General features: G+C 42.1%; 1 protein-coding gene across 1 annotated transcript; it reads right to left on the bottom strand.

Moving 5' to 3' along the window:
* Positions 1-17,004: 17,004 nt before the first annotated feature.
* Positions 17,005-19,933, bottom strand: LOC124407026 (ATPase family protein 2 homolog). Its single transcript, XM_046882811.1, has 5 exons — positions 19,680-19,933; positions 19,391-19,576; positions 17,870-19,308; positions 17,521-17,784; positions 17,005-17,354 (listed from the first exon to the last, which is right to left on the bottom strand). Exons 1-5 carry the CDS (start codon positions 19,861-19,863, stop codon positions 17,028-17,030), a joined length of 2,400 nt encoding a protein of 799 aa, XP_046738767.1. The 5' UTR covers positions 19,864-19,933; the 3' UTR covers positions 17,005-17,027.
* Positions 19,934-21,449: the final 1,516 nt, after the last annotated feature.

Below are 21,449 nucleotides of genomic sequence, written 5' to 3'. Positions count from 1 at the left end.
TCACAGACATTTTTATCGGTCCTGTCCTACTGGAATTTTTAAGTTTTTACAAAATGAAAGTATATTTAACCTTTTAAAGTATTGACGGATGTGCTTATTCGATAGTGTTTCGATCTTCAATTTCGATAGTTCGACGCCAAAGTATGTTAACGTCTGCTTACATTCTAAGCTTAGAGCATATACTACTGGAGGGAGCTACCCATCCCAACGACCTCGCGAAAATTATCAAAAAGCAAGGACAACCCCTTTGGATCTTTTTAGTCTATTTTTGGCCGATTTTGGAGAATCCTCAAATCGATTTGTCGTAATTTTGTGAGAGGAATCCATTGCACATACTCTTGACACACTGCGAGCAACGAATCAAAACTCCCGGCTGAAAGACATCAATTTGCATCGGGTTTTCAAATAGGTGGAAGAGAAAAATCAGAAACTCATAGCTGCAAAGATTCAGTTTCAGTTTATTCAATATGCCTCAGCTCTAGTACAAGTGATCAGGTGTCAGTGTTTACTACTACTGGACAAAGTTTCCGAATAGTACAATTATAATATGTTATACTAGTACATAATACTAATAATGATATATTATACTAATATATAATAATTATGACAATATAATAATTATTATACTAATTAATATAATTAGTATAATATTTCCAAAACTTATTGAAGTTCAAGAAAAACAAAAATGCTACATAATGAACGAACGTTGCATAAGGAGTCTGACTGGTTCAAATAAAAGAAATTGTTGTATGAGATAGGTGATTATTGTATTCCGTACAATGTCATGCACATTTGACTTGGTACACTGGTAGTGCAGTGCAAAACTCCAGAAATACGAATGCGGTAAGAGCGTTCACAATCGATTACTGAGGTGGTAAACCACTTATTGTGAACGCTCGCATGGTACTGGTATTTCCAGTTCCAGCCTGCACACAGATGCAATGTACCTGGACACAATACGAGATGTATAACATTGTATCGTTACTGTTTGTCGTAACCTAGAATAAAATTATTATTACCTCCATGAATTTTTTCGTATTTTCTCATACCTTCACCTTGCCATGCTCGAAACATCTTTTTTGCAATCTTTGGGGTCCATTTAGTCTGAAAAGGGTCGGTTGAATCGATTCGGAAACAAAAAGTTTCCGAGCTCTGTAAATCGCAAAAAGGCAAGGCTAACCGCTTTGGATTTTTTCATTCGAAATTTGGCCGATTTTAGAGCACAGTGGAATTATTTCTTTGAATCAGTATATCGACGTAATTTCGAGGAAGGAATCGGCTATGTGCTGTCAAAATAGAGTAAGAGTAACGCCTGGAAAGTTACAGCCGCAAAACTGAAGATTTTCATCGCCATTTCTCTGCTGTTGGTCCTACGTTCTTTTTCATGTGTTTTCTGAGTTCCTGGTGGTCCAATTACTCTAGAAAGAGTCATAATAATCGATACCGAGACAGAAAATTGTCGGCTCCGAAAATCACAAAAAAACTAAGGCTAACCCCTTTGGATTTTTGGCCAAAATTTCGACGGGATTGAAAAGTGCTACGATTATTTCTTCCAGGCACTATTCCGACGTAATTTTGCGAGAGGAATCGATTGAGCGCAGTCCCAATACGCTGCGAGCAACGCCTCAGAAGTTACAGGCAAAAAACTGCTTATTTTCGTCCTCATTTCTCTGCTGTTGGTCCTACGTTCTTTTTCATGTGTTTTTTGAGTTCCTGGGGGTCGATTTACTCCGGAAGGGGTCATGCAAATCGATTCCGAAACGAAAAATTTTCGACTCCGGAAATGAGGAAAAAACTAAGGCTAACCCCTTTGGATTTTTGGCCAAAATTTCGACGGGATTGAAAAGTGCTACGATTATTTCTTCCAGGCACTATTCCGACGTAATTTTGCGAGAGGAATCGATTAAGCGCAGTCCCAATACCCTGCGAGCAACGCCTCAGAAGTTACAGGCAAAAAACTGCTTATTTTCGTCCTCATTGCTCTGCTGTTGGTCCTACGTTCTTTTTCATGTGTTTTTTGAGTTCCTGGGGGTCGATTTACTCCGGAAGGGGTCATGCAAATCGATTCCGAAACGAAAAATTTTCGACTCCGGAAAGAAGGAAAAAACTAGGGCTAACCCCTTTGGATTTTTGGCCAAAACTTCGACTGGATTGAAAAGTGCTACGATTATTTCTTCCAGGCACTATTCCGACGTAATTTTGCGAGAGGAATCGATTAAGCGCAGTCCCAATACGCTGCGAGCAACGCCTCAGAAGTTACAGGCAAAAAACTGCTTATTTTCCTCCTGATTTCTCTGCTGTTGGTCCTACGTTCTTTTTCATGTGTTTTTTGAGTTCCTGGAGGTCGATTTACTCCGGAAGGGGTCATAGAAATCGATTCCGAAACGAAAAATTTTCGGCTCCGGAAATGAGGAAAAAACTAAGGCTAACCCCTTTGGATTTTTGGCCAAAATTTCGACGGGATTGGAAAGTGCTACGATTATTTCTTCCAGGCACTATTCCGACGTAGTTTTGCGAGAGGAATCGATTGAGCGCAGTCCCAATACGCTGCGAGCAACGCCTCAGAAGTTACAGGCAAAAAACTGCTTATTTTCCTCCTGATTTCTCTGCTGTTGGTCCTACGTTCTTTTTCATGTGTTTTTTGAGTTCCTGGGGGTCGATTTACTCCGGAAGGGGTCATGCAAATCGATTCCGAAACGAAAAATTTTCGACTCCGGAAAGAAGGAAAAAACTAGGGCTAACCCCTTTGGATTTTTGGCCAAAACTTCGACTGGATTGAAAAGTGCTACGATTATTTCTTCCAGGCACTATTCCGACGTAATTTTGCGAGAGGAATCGATTAAGCGCAGTCCCAATACGCTGCGAGCAACGCCTCAGAAGTTACAGGCAAAAAACTGCTTATTTTCCTCCTGATTTCTCTGCTGTTGGTCCTACGTTCTTTTTCATGTGTTTTTTGAGTTCCTGGGGGTCGATTTACTCCGGAAGGGGTCATAGAAATCGATTCCGAAACGAAAAATTTTCGGCTCCGGATTTGAGGAAAAAACTAAGGCTAACCCCTTTGGATTTTTGGCCAAAATTTCGACGGGATTGGAAAGTGCTACGATTATTTCTTCCAGGCACTATTCCGACGTAATTTTGCGAGAGGAATCGATTGAGCGCAGTCCCAATACGCTGCGAGCAACGCCTCAGAAGGTACAGGCAAAAAACTGCTTATTTTCGTCCTCATTGCTCTGCTGTTGGTCCTACGTTCTTTTTCATGTGTTTTTTGAGTTCCTGGGGGTCGATTTACTCCGGAAGGGGTCATGCAAATCGATTCCGAAACGAAAAATTTTCGACTCCGGAAAGAAGGAAAAAACTAGGGCTAACCCCTTTGGATTTTTGGCCAAAATTTCGACTGGATTGAAAAGTGCTACGATTATTTCTTCCAGGCACTATTCCGACGTAATTTTGCGAGAGGAATCGATTAAGCGCAGTCCCAATACGCTGCGAGCAACGCCTCAGAAGTTACAGGCAAAAAACTGCTTATTTTCCTCCTGATTTCTCTGCTGTTGGTCCTACGTTCTTTTTCATGTGTTTTTTGAGTTCCTGGGGGTCGATTTACTCCGGAAGGGGTCATAGAAATCGATTCCGAAACGAAAAATTTTCGGCTCCGGATTTGAGGAAAAAACTAAGGCTAACCCCTTTGGATTTTTGGCCAAAATTTCGACGGGATTGGAAAGTGCTACGATTATTTCTTCCAGGCACTATTCCGACGTAATTTTGCGAGAGGAATCGATTGAGCGCAGTCCCAATACGCTGCGAGCAACGCCTCAGAAGTTACAGGCAAAAAACTGCTTATTTTCGTCCTCATTTCTCTGCTGTTGGTCCTACGTTCTTTTTCATGTGTTTTTTGAGTTCCTGGGGGTCGATTTACTCCGGAAGGGGTCATACAAATCGATTCCGAAACGAAAAATTTTCGACTCCGGAAATGAGGAAAAAACTAAGGCTAACCCCTTTGGATTTTTGGCCAAAACTTCGACTGGATTGAAAAGTGCTACGATTATTTCTTCCAGGCACTATTCCGACGTAATTTTGCGAGAGGAATCGATTAAGCGCAGTCCCAATACGCTGCGAGCAACGCCTCAGAAGTTACAGGCAAAAAACTGCTTATTTTCCTCCTGATTTCTCTGCTGTTGGTCCTACGTTCTTTTTCATGTGTTTTTTGAGTTCCTGGGGGTCGATTTACTCCGGAAGGGGTCATGCAAATCGATTCCGAAACGAAAAATTTTCGACTCCGGAAAGAAGGAAAAAACTAGGGCTAACCCCTTTGGATTTTTGGCCAAAATTTCGACTGGATTGAAAAGTGCTACGATTATTTCTTCCAGGCACTATTCCGACGTAATTTTGCGAGAGGAATCGATTAAGCGCAGTCCCAATACGCTGCGAGCAACGCCTCAGAAGTTACAGGCAAAAAACTGCTTATTTTCCTCCTGATTTCTCTGCTGTTGGTCCTACGTTCTTTTTCATGTGTTTTTTGAGTTCCTGGGGGTCGATTTACTCCGGAAGGGGTCATAGAAATCGATTCCGAAACGAAAAATTTTCGGCTCCGGAAATGAGGAAAAAACTAAGGCTAACCCCTCTGGATTTTTGGCCAAAATTTCGACGGGATTGAAAAGTGCTACGATTATTTCTTCCAGGCACTATTCCGACGTAGTTTTGCGAGAGAAATCACTTGAGCGCAGTCCCAATACGCTGCGAGCAACGCCTCAGAAGTTACAGGCAAAAAACTGCTTATTTTCGTCCTCATTTCTCTGCTGTTGGTCCTACGTTCTTTTTCATGTGTTTTTTGAGTTCCTGGGGGTCGATTTACTCCGGAAGGGGTCATACAAATCGATTCCGAAACGAAAAATTTTCGACTCCGGAAATGAGGAAAAAACTAAGGCTAACCCCTTTGGATTTTTGGCCAAAATTTCGACGGGATTGGAAAGTGCTACGATTATTTCTTCCAGGCACCACTCCGACGTAATTTTGCGAGAGGAATCGATTGAGCGCAGTCCCAATACGCTGCGAGCAACGCCTCAGAAGTTACAGGCAAAAAACTGCTTATTTTCGTCCTCATTTCTCTGCTGTTGGTCCTACGTTCTTTTTCATGTGTTTTTTGAGTTCCTGGGGGTCAATTTACTCCGGAAGGGGTCATGCAAATCGATTCCGAAACGAAAAATTTTCGACTCCGGAAATGAGGAAAAAACTAAGGCTAACCCCTTTGGATTTTTGGCCAAAATTTCGACGGGATTGAGAAGTGCTACGATTATTTCTTCCAGGCACTATTCCGACGTAATTTTGCGAGAGGAATCGATTAAGCGCAGTCCCAATACGCTGCGAGCAACGCCTCAGAAGTTACAGGCAAAAAACTGCTTATTTTCCTCCTGATTTCTCTGCTGTTGGTCCTACGTTCTTTTTCATGTGTTTTTTGAGTTCCTGGGGGTCGATTTACTCCGAAAGGGGTCATAGAAATCGATTCCGAAACGAAAAATTTTCGGCTCCGGAAATGAGGAAAAAACTAAGGCTAACCCCTTTGGATTTTTGGCCAAAATTTCGACGGGATTGAAAAGTACTACGATTATTTTTTCCAGGCACTATTCCGACGTAATTTTGCGAGTGGAATCGATTGAGCGCAGTCCCAATACGCTGCGAGCAACGCCTGAGAAGTTACAGGCAAAAAACTGCTTATTTTCGTCCTCATTTCTCTGCTGTTGGTCCTACGTTCTTTTTCATGTGTTTTTTGAGTTCCTGGGGGTCGATTTACTCCGGAAGGGGTCATGCAAATCGATTCCGAAACGAAAAATTTTCGACTCCGGAAATGAGGAAAAAACTAAGGCTAACCCCTTTGGATTTTTGGCCAAAATTTTGACGGGATTGAAAAGTGCTACGATTATTTCTTCCAGGCACTATTCCGACGTAATTTTGCAAGAGTAATCGATTAAGCGCAGTCCCAATACGCTGCGAGCAACGCCTCAGAAGTTACAGGCAAAAAACTGCTTATTTTCCTCCTGATTTCTCTGCTGTTGGTCCTACGTTCTTTTTCGTGTGTTTTTTGAGTTCCTGGGGGTCGATTTACTCCGGAAGGGGTCATGCAAATCGATTCCGAAACGAAAAATTTTCGACTCCGGAAATGAGGAAAAAACTAAGGCTAACCCCTTTGGATTTTTGGCCAAAATTTTGACGGGATTGAAAAGTGCTACGATTATTTCTTCCAGGCACTATTCCGACGTAATTTTGCAAGAGGAATCGATTAAGCGCAGTCCCAATACGCTGCGAGCAACGCCTCAGAAGTTACAGGCAAAAAACTGCTTATTTTCCTCCTGATTTCTCTGCTGTTGGTCCTACGTTCTTTTTCATGTGTTTCTTGAGTTCCTGGGGGTCGATTTACTCCGGAAGGGGTCATGCAAATCGATTCCGAAACGAAAAATTTTCGACTCCGGAAATAAGGAAAAAACTAAGGCTAACCCCTTTGGATTTTTGGCCAAAATTTCGACTGGATTGAAAAGTGCTACGATTATTTCTTCCAGGCACTATTCCGACGTAATTTTGCGAGAGGAATCGATTAAGCGCAGTCCCAATACGCTGCGAGCAACGCCTCAGAAGTTACAGGCAAAAAACTGCTTATTTTCGTCCTCATTTCTCTGCTATTGGTCCTACGTTCTTTTTCATGTGTTTTTTGAGTTCCTGGCGGTCGATTTACTCCGGAAGGGGTCATAGAAATCGATTCCGAAACGAAAAATTTTCGACTCCGGAAATGAGGAAAAAACTAAGGCTAACCCCTTTGGATTTTTGGCCAAAATTTCGACGGGATTGGGAAGTGCTACGATTATTTCTTCCAGGCACTATTCCGACGTAGTTTTGCGAGAGGAATCGATTGAGCGCAGTCCCAATACGCTGCGAGCAACGCCTCAGAAGTTACAGGCAAAAAACTGCTTATTTTCGTCCTCATTTCTCTGCTGTTGGTCCTACTTTCTTTTTCATGTGTTTTTTGAGTTCCTGGGGGTCGATTTACTCCGGAAGGGGTCATACAAATCGATTCCGAAACGAAAAATTTTCGGCTCCGGAAATGAGGAAAAAACTAAGGCTAACCCCTCTGGATTTTTGGCCAAAATTTCGACGGGATTGGAAAGTGCTACGATTATTTCTTCCAGGCACTATTCCGACGTAATTTTGCGAGAGGAATCGATTAAGCGCAGTCCCAATACGCTGCGAGCAACGCCTCAGAAGTTACAGGCAAAAAACTGCTTATTTTCGTCCTCATTTCTCTGTTGTTGGTTCTACGTTCTTTTTCATGTGTTTTTTGAGTTCCTGGGGGTCGATTTACTCCGGAAGGGGTCATAGAAATCGATTCCGAAACGAAAAATTTTCGGCTCCGGAAATGAGGAAAAAACTAAGGCTAACCCCTTCGGATTTTTGGCCAAAATTTCGACGGGATTGGAAAGTGCTACGATTATTTCTTCCAGGCACTATTCCGACGTAATTTTGCGAGAGGAATCGATTGAGCGCAGTCCCAATACGCTGCGAGCAACGCCTCAGAAGTTACAGGCAAAAAACTGCTTATTTTCGTCTTCATTTCTCTGCTGTTGGTCCTACGTTCTTTTTCATGTGTTTTTTGAGTTCCTGGGGGTCGATTTACTCCGGAAGGGGTCATAGAAATCGATTCCGAAACGAAAAATTTTCGACTCCGGAAATGAGGAAAAAACTAAGGCTAACCCCTTTGGATTTTTGGCCAAAATTTCGACGGGATTGGAAAGTGCTACGATTATTTCTTCCAGGCACTATTCCGACGTAATTTTGCGAGAGGAATCGATTAAGCGCAGTCCCAATACGCTGCGAGCAACGCCTCAGAAGTTACAGGCAAAAAACTGCTTATTTTCCTCCTGATTTCTCTGCTGTTGGTCCTACGTTCTTTTTCATGTGTTTTTTGAGTTCCTGGGGGTCGATTTACTCCGGAAGGGGTCATGCAAATCGATTCCGAAACGAAAAATTTTCGACTCCGGAAATGAGGAAAAAACTAAGGCTAACCCCTTCGGATTTTTGGCCAAAATTTCGACGGGATTGGAAAGTGCTACGATTATTTCTTCCAGGCACTATTCCGACGTAATTTTGCGAGAGGAATCGATTAAGCGCAGTCCCAATACGCTGCGAGCAACGCCTCAGAAGTTACAGGCAAAAAACTGCTTATTTTCCTCCTGATTTCTCTGCTGTTGGTCCTACGTTCTTTTTCATGTGTTTTTTGAGTTCCTGGGGGTCGATTTACTCCGGAAGGGGTCATGCAAATCGATTCCGAAACGAAAAATTTTCGACTCCGGAAAGAAGGAAAAAACTAGGGCTAACCCCTTTGGATTTTTGGCCAAAATTTCGACTGGATTGAAAAGTGCTACGATTATTTCTTCCAGGCACTATTCCGACGTAATTTTGCGAGAGGAATCGATTAAGCGCGGTCCCAATACGCTGCGAGCAACGCCTCAGAAGTTACAGGCAAAAAACTGCTTATTTTCCTCCTGATTTCTCTGCTGTTGGTCCTACGTTCTTTTTCATGTGTTTTTTGAGTTCCTGGGGGTCGATTTACTCCGGAAGGGGTCGTAGAAATCGATTCCGAAACGAAAAATTTTCGGCTCCGGAAATGTGGAAAAAACTAAGGCTAACCCCTTTGGATTTTTGGCCAAAATTTCGACGGGATTGGAAAGTGCTACGATTATTTTTTCCAGGCACCACTCCGACGTAATTTTGCGAGAGGAATCGATTGAGCGCAGTCCCAATACGCTGCGAGCAACGCCTCAGAAGTTACAGGCAAAAAACTGCTTATTTTCGTCCTCATTTCTCTGCTGTTGGTCCTACTTTCTTTTTAATGTGTTTTTTGAGTTTCTGGGGGTCGATTTACTCCGGAAGGGGTCATACAAATCGATTCCGAAACGAAAAATTTTCGGCTCCGGAAATGAGGAAAAAACTAAGGCTAACCCCTCTGGATTTTTGGCCAAAATTTCGACGGGATTGGAAAGTGCTACGATTATTCCTATCAGGCACTATTCCGACGTAATTTTGCGAGAGGAATCGATTGAGCGCAGTCCCAATACGCTGCGAGCAACGCCTCAGAAGTTACAGGCAAAAAACTGCTTATTTTCGTCCTCATTTCTCTGTTGTTGGTTCTACGTTCTTTTTCATGTGTTTTTTGAGTTCCTGGGGGTCGATTTACTCCGGAAGGGGTCATAGAAATCGATTCCGAAACGAAAAATTTTCGGCTCCGGAAATGAGGAAAAAACTAAGGCTAACCCCTTCGGATTTTTGGCCAAAATTTCGACGGGATTGGAAAGTGCTACGATTATTTCTTCCAGGCACTATTCCGACGTAATTTTGCGAGAGGAATCGATTGAGCGCAGTCCCAATACGCTGCGAGCAACGCCTCAGAAGTTACAGGCAAAAAACTGCTTATTTTCGTCTTCATTTCTCTGCTGTTGGTCCTACGTTCTTTTTCATGTATTTTTTGAGTTCCTGGGGGTCGATTTACTCCGGAAGGGGTCATAGAAATCGATTCCGAAACGAAAAATTTTCGACTCCGGAAATGAGGAAAAAACTAAGGCTAACCCCTTTGGATTTTTGGCCAAAATTTCGACGGGATTGGAAAGTGCTACGATTATTTCTTCCAGGCACTATTCCGACGTAATTTTGCGAGAGGAATCGATTAAGCGCAGTCCCAATACGCTGCGAGCAACGCCTCAGAAGTTACAGGCAAAAAACTGCTTATTTTTCTCCTGATTTCTCTGCTGTTGGTCCTACGTTCTTTTTCATGTGTTTTTTGAGTTCCTTGGGGTCGATTCACTCCGGAAGGGGTCATGCAAATCGATTCCGAAACGAAAAATTTTCGACTCCGGAAATGAGGAAAAAACTAAGGCTAACCCCTTTGGATTTTTGGCTAAAATTTCGACGGGATTGAAAAGTGCTACGATTATTTCCCCCAGGCACTATTTCGACGTAATTTTGCGAGAGGAATCGATTAAGCGCAGTCCCAATACGCTGCGAGCAACGCCTGAGAAGTTACAGGCAAAAAACTGCTTATTTTCGTCCGCATTACTCTGCTGTTGGTCCTACGTTCTTTTCTATGAGTTTTTTGAGTTCCTGGGGGTCGATTTACTCCGGAAGGGTTCATAGAAATCGACTCCGAAACGAAAAATTTTCGGCTCCGGAAATGAGGAAAAAACTAAGGCTAACCCCTTTGGATTTTTGGCCCAAATTTTGACGATTTTTCAAAGTGTTGCAATCAATTCCCTAAGGCACTATTTTGACGTCATTTTGCGAGAGAAATCGATTGACCGTAGTCCCAATGCGCTGCGAGCAGCGCCTGAAAAGTTACAGCCGAAAAACTGGAGATTTCTATCGTCATTTCTCTGCTGTTGGTCCTACGCTCTTTTTCATGCGTTTTCTGAGTTCCTGGTGGTCCAATCACTCTAGAAAGGGTCATACTAATCGATTCTGAGACGAAAAACTTGTGTCTCAACAAAAAGCAAGGCAAACCCCTTTGGATTTTTGGCCAAAATTTCGACGGGATTGAAAAGTGCTACGATTATTTCTTCCAGGCACTATTCCGACGTAATTTTGCGAGAGGAATCGATTGAGCGCAGTCTCAATACGCTGCGAGCAACGCCTCAGAAGTGACAGGCGAAAAACTGCTCATTTTCGTTCTCATTCCTCTGCTGTTGGTCCTACGTTCTTTTTCATGTGTTTTTTGAGTTCCTGGGGGTCGATTTACTCCGGAAGGGGTCATACAAATCGATTCCGAAACGAAAACTTTTCGACTCCGGAAATGAGGAAAAAACTAAGGCTAACCCCTTTGGATTTTTGGCCAAAATTTCGACGGGATTGAAAAGTGCCACGATTATATCTTCCAGGCACTATTCCGACGTAATTTTGCCAGAGGAATCGATTAAGCGCAGTCCCAATACGCTGCGAGCAACGCCTCAGAAGTTACAGGCAAAAAACTGCTTATTTTCCTCCTGATTTCTCTGCTGTTGGTCCTACGTTCTTTTTCATGTGTTTTTTGAGTTCCTGGGGGTCGATTTACTCCGGAAGGGGTCATGCAAATCGATTCCGAAACGAAAAATTTTCGACTCCGGAAATGAGGAAAAAACTAAGGCTAACCCCTTCGGATTTTTGGCCAAAATTTTGACGGGATTGAAAAGTGCTACGATTATTTCTTCCAGGCACTATTCCGACGTAATTTTGCAAGAGGAATCGATTAAGCGCAGTCCCAATACGCTGCGAGCAACGCCTCAGAAGTTACAGGCAAAAAACTGCTTATTTTCCTCCTGATTTCTCTGCTGTTGGTCCTACGTTCTTTTTCATGTGTTTCTTGAGTTCCTGGGGGTCGATTTACTCCGGAAGGGGTCATGCAAATCGATTCCGAAACGAAAAATTTTCGACTCCGGAAATAAGGAAAAAACTAAGGCTAACCCCTTTGGATTTTTGGCCAAAATTTCGACTGGATTGAAAAGTGCTACGATTATTTCTTCCAGGCACTATTCCGACGTAATTTTGCGAGAGGAATCGATTAAGCGCAGTCCCAATACGCTGCGAGCAACGCCTCAGAAGTTACAGGCAAAAAACTGCTTATTTTCGTCCTCATTTCTCTGCTATTGGTCCTACGTTCTTTTTCATGTGTTTTTTGAGTTCCTGGCGGTCGATTTACTCCGGAAGGGGTCATAGAAATCGATTCCGAAACGAAAAATTTTCGACTCCGGAAATGAGGAAAAAACTAAGGCTAACCCCTTTGGATTTTTGGCCAAAATTTCGACGGGATTGGAAAGTGCTACGATTATTTCTTCCAGGCACTATTCCGACGTAGTTTTGCGAGAGGAATCGATTGAGCGCAGTCCCAATACGCTGCGAGCAACGCCTCAGAAGTTACAGGCAAAAAACTGCTTATTTTCGTCCTCATTTCTCTGCTGTTGGTCCTACTTTCTTTTTCATGTGTTTTTTGAGTTCCTGGGGGTCGATTTACTCCGGAAGGGGTCATACAAATCGATTCCGAAACGAAAAATTTTCGGCTCCGGAAATGAGGAAAAAACTAAGGCTAACCCCTCTGGATTTTTGGCCAAAATTTCGACGGGATTGGAAAGTGCTACGATTATTTCTATCAGGCACTATTCCGACGTAATTTTGCGAGAGGAATCGATTAAGCGCAGTCCCAATACGCTGCGAGCAACGCCTCAGAAGTTACAGGCAAAAAACTGCTTATTTTCGTCCTCATTTCTCTGTTGTTGGTTCTACGTTCTTTTTCATGTGTTTTTTGAGTTCCTGGGGGTCGATTTACTCCGGAAGGGGTCATAGAAATCGATTCCGAAACGAAAAATTTTCGGCTCCGGAAATGAGGAAAAAACTAAGGCTAACCCCTTCGGATTTTTGGCCAAAATTTCGACGGGATTGGAAAGTGCTACGATTATTTCTTCCAGGCACTATTCCGACGTAATTTTGCGAGAGGAATCGATTGAGCGCAGTCCCAATACGCTGCGAGCAACGCCTCAGAAGTTACAGGCAAAAAACTGCTTATTTTCGTCTTCATTTCTCTGCTGTTGGTCCTACGTTCTTTTTCATGTATTTTTTGAGTTCCTGGGGGTCGATTTACTCCGGAAGGGGTCATAGAAATCGATTCCGAAACGAAAAATTTTCGACTCCGGAAATGAGGAAAAAACTAAGGCTAACCCCTTTGGATTTTTGGCCAAAATTTCGACGGGATTGGAAAGTGCTACGATTATTTCTTCCAGGCACTATTCCGACGTAATTTTGCGAGAGGAATCGATTAAGCGCAGTCCCAATACGCTGCGAGCAACGCCTCAGAAGTTACAGGCAAAAAACTGCTTATTTTTCTCCTGATTTCTCTGCTGTTGGTCCTACGTTCTTTTTCATGTGTTTTTTGAGTTCCTTGGGGTCGATTCACTCCGGAAGAGGTCATGCAAATCGATTCCGAAACGAAAAATTTTCGACTCCGGAAATGAGGAAAAAACTAAGGCTAACCCCTTTGGATTTTTGGCTAAAATTTCGACGGGATTGAAAAGTGCTACGATTATTTCCCCCAGGCACTATTTCGACGTAATTTTGCGAGAGGAATCGATTAAGCGCAGTCCCAATACGCTGCGAGCAACGCCTGAGAAGTTACAGGCAAAAAACTGCTTATTTTCGTCCGCATTACTCTGCTGTTGGTCCTACGTTCTTTTCTATGAGTTTTTTGAGTTCCTGGGGGTCGATTTACTCCGGAAGGGTTCATAGAAATCGACTCCGAAACGAAAAATTTTCGGCTCCGGAAATGAGGAAAAAACTAAGGCTAACCCCTTTGGATTTTTGGCCCAAATTTTGACGATTTTTCAAAGTGTTGCAATCAATTTCCTAAGGCACTATTTTGACGTCATTTTGCGAGAGAAATCGATTGACCGTAGTCCCAATGCGCTGCGAGCAGCGCCTGAAAAGTTACAGCCGAAAAACTGGAGATTTCTATCGTCATTTCTCTGCTGTTGGTCCTACGCTCTTTTTCATGCGTTTTCTGAGTTCCTGGTGGTCCAATCACTCTAGAAAGGGTCATACTAATCGATTCTGAGACGAAAAACTTGTGTCTCAACAAAAAGCAAGGCAAACCCCTTTGGATTTTTGGCCAAAATTTCGACGGGATTGAAAAGTGCTACGATTATTTCTTCCAGGCACTATTCCGACGTAATTTTGCGAGAGGAATCGATTGAGCGCAGTCTCAATACGCTGCGAGCAACGCCTCAGAAGTGACAGGCGAAAAACTGCTCATTTTCGTTCTCATTCCTCTGCTGTTGGTCCTACGTTCTTTTTCATGTGTTTTTTGAGTTCCTGGGGGTCGATTTACTCCGGAAGGGGTCATACAAATCGATTCCGAAACGAAAACTTTTCGACTCCGGAAATGAGGAAAAAACTAAGGCTAACCCCTTTGGATTTTTGGCCAAAATTTCGACGGGATTGAAAAGTGCCACGATTATATCTTCCAGGCACTATTCCGACGTAATTTTGCCAGAGGAATCGATTAAGCGCAGTCCCAATACGCTGCGAGCAACGCCTCAGAAGTTACGGGCAAAAAACTGCTTATTTTCGTCCTCATTTCTCTGCTGTTGGTCCTACGTTCTTTTTCATGTGTTTTTTGAGTTCCTGGGGGTCGATTCACTCCGGAAGGGGTCATACAAATCGATTCCGAAACGAAAAATTTTCGACTCCGGAAATGAGGAAAAAACTAAGGCTAACCCCTTTGGATTTTTGGCCAAAATTTCGACGGGATTGGAAAGTGCTACGATTATTTCTTCCAGGCACTATTTCGACGCAATTTTGCGAGAGGAATCGATTGAGCGCAGTCCCAATACGCTGCGAGCCACGCCTCAGAAGTTACGGGCAAAAAACTGCTTATTTTCGTCCTCATTTCTCTGCTGTTGGTCCTACGTTCTTTTTCATGTGTTTTTTGAGTTCCTGGGGGTCGATTTACTTCGAAAGGGGTCATACAAATCGATTCCGAAACGAAAAATTTCCGGCTCCGGAAATGAGGAAAAAACTAAGGCTAACCCCTTTGGATTTTTGGCCAAAATTTCGACGGGATTCAAAAGTGCTACGATTATTTCTTCCAGGCACTATTCTGACGCCATTTTGCGAGAGGAATCGATTAAGCGCAGTCCCAATACGCTGCGAGCAACGCCTGAGAAGTTACAGGCAAAAAACTGCTTATTTTCGTCCTTATTTCTCTGCTGTTGGTCCTACGTTCTTTTTCATGAGTTTTTTGAGTTCCTGGGGGTCGATTTACTCCGGAAGGGGTCATAGAAATCGACTCCGAAACGAAAAATTTACGGCTCCGGAAATGAGGAAAAAACTAAGGCTAACCCCTTTGGATTTTTGGCCCAAATTTTGACGATTTTTTAAAGTGTTGCAATTAATTCCCTAAGGCACTATTTTGACGTCATTTTGCGAGAGAAATCGATTGCCGTAGTCCCAATGCGCTGCGAGCAGCGCCTGAAAAGTTACAGCCGAAAAACTGGAGATTTCTATCGTCATTTCTCTGCTGTTGGTCCTACGCTCTTTTTCATGCGTTTTCTGAGTTCCTGGTGGTCCAATCACTCTAGAAAGGGTCATACTAATCGATTCTGAGACGAAAAACTTGTGTCTCAAAAAAAAGCAAGGCAAACCCCTTTGGATTTTTGGCCAAAATTTCGACGGGATTGAAAAGTGCTACGATTATTTCTTCCAGGCACTATTCCGACGTAATTTTGCGAGAGGAATCGATTGAGCGCAGTCTCAATACGCTGCGAGCAACGCCTCAGAAGTGACAGGCAAAAAACTGCTTATTTTTGTTCTCATTCCTCTGCTGTTGGTCCTACGTTCTTTTTCATGTGTTTTTTGAGTTCCTGGGGGTCGATTTACTCCGGAAGGGGTCATACAAATCGATTCCGAAACGAAAAATTTTCGACTCCGGAATTGAGGAAAAAACTAAGGCTAACCCCTTTGGATTTTTGGCCAAAATTTCGACGGGATTGAAAAGTGCTACGATTATTTCTTCCAGGCACTATTCCGACGTAATTTTGCGAGAGGAATCGATTAAGCGCAGTCCCAATACGCTGCGAGCAACGCCTGAGAAGTTACAGGCAAAAAACTGCTTATTTTCGTCCTTATTTCTCTGCTGTTGGTCCTACGTTCTTTTTTATGTGTTTTTTGAGTTCCTGGGGGTCGATTTACTCCGGAAGGGGTGATAGAAATCGACTCCGAAACGAAAAATTTTCGGCTCCGGAAATGAGGAAAAAACTAAGGCTAACCCCTTTGGATTTTTGGCCCAAATTTTGACGATTTTTTAAAGTGTTGCAATTAATTCCCTAAGGCACTATTTTGACGTCATTTTGCGAGAGAAATCGATTGACCGTCGTCCCAATGCGCTGCGAGCAGCGCCTGAAAAGTTACAGCCGAAAAACTGGTGATTTCTATCGTCATTTCTCTGCTGTTGGTCCTACGCTCTTTTTCATGCGTTTTCTGAGTTCCTGGTGGTCCAATCACTCTAGAAAGGGTCATACTAATCGATTCTGAGACGAAAAACTTGTGTCTCAAAAAAAAGCAAGGCAAACCCCTTTGGATTTTTGGCCAAAATTTTGACGGGATTGAAAAGTGCTACGATTATCTCTTCCAGACACTATTCCGACGTAATTTCGCGAGAGGAATCGATTGAGCGCAGTCCCAATACGCTGCGAGCAACGCCTCAGAAGTTACGGGCAAAAAACTGCTTATTTCCGTCCTCATTTCTCTGCTGTTGGTCCTACGTTCTTTTTCATGTGTTTTTTGAGTTCCTGGGGGTCGATTTACTCCGGAAGGGGTCATACTAATCGATTCCGAGACGAAAAATTTGTGAATTAAAAAAAAAGCAAGGCAAACCCATTTGGATTTTTGGTGTATGTTTTTATCACTTTGAAAAATGCTGGAAACAATTGTTGGATGCAGTATATCGACGTAATTTTGCGAGAGGAATCGATTACGCTGAATCCGAATCACTGAATTCACTGAACCATAGTTTTCGAGCAACGTATCGAATTTGTTACCCATCGAGGAAGTTACCCATCCCAGGATAAGAGATACATATATATATATATATATATATATACATATACATACATATATATATTTGGATATTTCGTCTCTCGCACTCTGCATTTGATTGGCTGCGAGAAAACGTCCCGGTCAATCGGGTAGAGCAAGAGAGACAGATTATAACCAGCATATACCCCTTACTCCTACTCCTTTGCTACACTTTCTGTACATGCGAAGCTACCTCCAGTAGTATTAAAAGTGAATGTGCGCCTGAATGATATGCAGTTAGACTGCGTCTGCGTTACTTGAGTTGTGTATGTGCAGGCGCACGCCAATGGTATGTACACGAGGAACGTACGGCTACGCACTACACACTTCTCTCAATATTATATACCAAATACACTTGAGGATATAGGGTTATTAAACATTGGCGAAAGATTTATATTGAGTCAGTTTTTAATCAAATAATCTTCGTACAATTTAATTAACGAGGCAGGCGTTCTCGGGGTAACCATAGATAAGGCTGCTTTGAAATGTTCTTTGGTAATCACAGTGGCATTCAAATTTTCCTCAAGAGCTTTCATTGCCGCTTCATGACAGATTGCCTGAACTTCTGCACCTGAATAACCCTCCGTCAAATAGACCAGATCATTTATATCTACATCAGTAGAAACCGGCATCTTACGAAGTTTAATGTCAAATATTTCCTGTCTCGTTTCCGAATCCGGCAATGGAACGTACACTATTCTGTCTAGACGTCCAGGTCGAAGCAGTGCCTAATAAAAAACAATCTTAATTATTATGCATAATTTTTTAACTAAATTTGAACTCTTCGTTTTATAGATTTTTTTTTCAACGTGCGCCTTTTATATATAGGTCATATCCATTAAACTGGAAGTGAATAATACTGCATTGCAATTGTCCAATCAATTCAAGTCTCACCTTATCAATTCTGTCTGGCCTGTTAGTGGCCGCTACCAGAGTGACGTTACCCAACTCAGTGACGCCGTCAAGCTCAGTTAATAATTGAGCTAAGACACGCTCCTGGACATTACTACCAGTACTGCTACCAGATGCCCTTTCACCTCCAATGGCATCAATCTCATCGATGAAAATAATAGACGGTGCGACTTGTCTAGCTTTTCTGAAAACCTCCCTCACTGCCCTTTCTGACTCCCCCACCCACTTAGAAAACAATTCTGGTCCCTAAAAGAAACAGATACCTTAGTTAATAACTATATTGGATACTAGCTGAAATGCTATTTATCCTTAAGAAAATAAAAGTAGCTACCTTTATATTTAGAAAATTCAGCTGACTTTCTGTGGCAAGTGCTTTGGCGATCATTGTCTTCGAACAACCAGGTGGGCCAAACATGAGAACGCCTCTGGGTGGAGTTATCCCCAATCTAACGAATGCTTCTGGATGCATCAGGGGCCATTCAACGGCTTGCTGTAATTTTAGCTTCAGATCTTTTTGCCCACCTATATCCGACCATTTTACATTTGGCACTTCAACGAGGACTTCTTTCATCGCCGATGGTGAGACCATCGTTAAGGCGTAATTAAAATTCTCCATGATCAAGTTCATTTGAACATCTTTTTCATTTGAATATGTCTCAGATGTTCTCCAATGCTTCATCGCATGCATCGTCGCCCTAGAACAGAGGCTAAAGAGATCTGCTGCGACAAATCCATGCGTGACGAAAGAAATTTCACCAATATTTGAATCACTGAGATCATTGGGGATTTTGGATAATAATTTGAGTAAAATTTCTTTACGCATTCTTTGTGTAGGCACGGCTACCTCGAACTCCTTGTCAATTCTGCCATGTCTGCGCAGCGCAGGATCCAAAGCATGCGGCTGGGAACTTGTAGCCATGACTAGAATATTGGCATTTGAACTTTGAAGCTCATCAAACAGCGCCAACAGCGTCGACAGTACCCTCTTCTCTTGATCGCTACTGGATTTGTTTTTTTTCCCACACATATTGTCAATATCATCTATAAAAATTATACTCGGAGCATTTCTTCTAGCCTCCGCAAATATCTCTCTCAACTTGACCTCTGTCTCACCTACGTACTTGCTGTAAATTTCTGAATTGTTCACTATCAATATGTGTGCACCAGATTCAGCCATTACCGCTTTCGCTATCAACGATTTCCCAACGCCCAGCGTTCCGTACAGTATGATGCCCCTCGTTACGTCAAAACCTTTCATCATTGTATATTTTCCAAGGGCTACATCAGTTACATGTTTCACTTCGGCTATTAAATCGTCATAACCAGCTATATCAGATGATTTGACAAACCTGCTGGTCTCAGGATCTTTCTCCTCTACTTTGCTGTTCACAGTTGTCCATTTTGTTGAGTAAAGAGCTTTGTAAAATATTACCTTATCTGAAATGCTTTCCGATAAGTTCAGATCATCAAAATGCTCCTCTAATTTTCTGGGTACTGGTTCTGTGACCCGATTATCAGCAGTCAACTTTTCACTATTAATGTCCAAAATTTTATAGATCAATTTCTTCCCATAATAAGGCACACATATTCTGTTTCCAACGGTAAATATTTTTCTTTCGTGATAATTTTTTATCAATATATCCCACTCTGTCGTGACTTCCGGCAATTTTTGTTTGCCAACATACTCGATACTGATTGTGGTGGCCAGACCAACATCTGATGTAAGCTTTGCGATTTTGACACGCCCTTCAAGCTTATTCAAGTCGATGGCTGAACAAAGAAGGCAAAAGGTTTTCAAAAGAGTATAGGAAAAGCCACATTACTCAACCAGTGTGCGCGCTGTGAAACCTACCTTGCCTTGTCAAGCAGACGCTGGTCAGACTCTTTTCGCTAGTTGGCCAAGCAATTTTGACAGATGTATTTTCTCCAACATTCAGAACAACTGGATCACCAATAGCGATTTTACACAACTGCATAGCCGACGGAGCCACGAAAACCATGTCATTTAATTCACGGGTAGAAATATTCTTTGGCGGTTCTAGAATGTAAAGATAAGTGGTATATAAAATTGAAAGTTTTTGAAAACCGTTTCAGAGTCAGTACTCTTGTCAACACAAGCATAACCTCAAATACTCGCTTACCTTGTGATTTGTAGACTTCGACGTTGCTGTACAAAACACCATGTCGAATATAGTTGTGACTCCAATCTTTCGCACATGGTGGGCAATTTTCTTCGTGGACGGTGATATCTTTTTGGGCTAAAACCGCTTCGCATTTCTCGCACGAGTACCAAAGCGCCGAGCCCTTCTTCGACTTGGGTGACATTTCGAGGTTACGTTGTCATGCCGGATTTCTACAAGAAATTCGCGACGCATGATGAGCACATGGACGCATGACTGTGGGCGCATTATTTTCTTACAGAGTGTGAGCAGCCCCAATTTGACGGCCAATCATATCGTCGGGTAAATCGGAAAGAGCTAATAAACGGCAGACCTGGTTTCGTATTTACGCCTACGGACCAACTATTTGGCATTACAAAACGTAGTGCAGGTTGCATTCATGCAGGCAGAAATACCCTATTCCAAGTATGAATTATTATCGAATGCAACGGGTGAGATGGTAAAAATTACAGCTTGCTTAAACGTTTCGATATAATCAACACATGTGGATTCTGATAATTCATCCAGGATAAATCGATCGCGTGTAGTGCACCACTAGAATTTCTCAAAATCTTTAACGAGAATGAGCGCATCGAAAATTCAATAACTATTTGAAATTGAAGTAACGTGAATAATTTTTAGTCATTTTTGGAATGTAGCTTGAAGTTTTAGAATGTGAATAAAAATATTATCTCTCGGCCACACATTTTGTCATCAATACACACACAAAATCAAAAAACAAACCAATCAAATACGATACCAAAATTACGACCGTACAGTTGTCAAGTATTGTCAAGAGTATAGAGCAATTAGGGAACAGTAATTATTTGATAAGTCCTACGTATAAAAAATACCAAATTCTCCATCATCGATGCATTGCTTATAGCTGATTTTGTTTAAATAGATTTGAGATGCTTTACACAAATACTAATTCTACTTATGTATATGCGATAATGCAGAATCCTTTCGAGTGCTATATCGTTGTTACACAATCGTTTATTCCGAGAAGTGTCAATCAATTCTTATACTTTTAACATTTTGCAGACTATGCGTTGTCAAACATCTCATAAGACTCTAATAATAAATTCTATTGAAATGAATAATTCTAAGTAATTATTACCGTAATGAACTCGACTATACTCAATCAATAATAGTAGAGACCTGTGATAATATACAAGGTTTATTAGTATCAGTTCTATTTTTGATCTGATGTTGGCCATTATAAAGCCATGTTGTGGTACAATCGAATTGTCAAATGATACGAGCAATGCTGGACCATTAGTTTAAACCTTCCTCCAATTGATATACGTTCAGCTAAAAGGCAGGGTTTGATTGCAATGTACTTTAAAAATTTATTGAATCACCAATTTGCGGTAGACTGTCGCATTTTTCAATTGAAATACATTCATTACGATGCATTGGGGCGAGCAATGACGCAATCGTGTTGGTTACAAACCTTTCAAGCCTGCTCCCGCCATGAACACTGTTGAAATAATGGCATCGCAAGCCAAGAGAGGAATTACAAAGAGCCGTTTATGCCCGAGAGATCGGTTCCAATCATTCGATCGGCCACCTGCGATATCAGGAAGATAATTGACACCGTGTGATTTGTGACGTCGAATAGACATACAGCGTTCTGGATCACTCGACTCCATAGCAAGTGTGTAACGTGCAGAGGTAAAGGTGTACATACGAGCTATGTAGGTACAGTGAAATCGCATTCGGCGTCGAAGCGATTTAAAATAAAAGCAG

This window comes from Diprion similis, chromosome 6 (assembly GCF_021155765.1).
Source record: "Diprion similis isolate iyDipSimi1 chromosome 6, iyDipSimi1.1, whole genome shotgun sequence".
In the NCBI taxonomy this organism is placed as follows: domain Eukaryota; kingdom Metazoa; phylum Arthropoda; class Insecta; order Hymenoptera; family Diprionidae; genus Diprion; species Diprion similis.
Note: the sequence above shows the minus strand (reverse complement) of the source record. Positions and strands in the feature narration are given on the sequence as shown.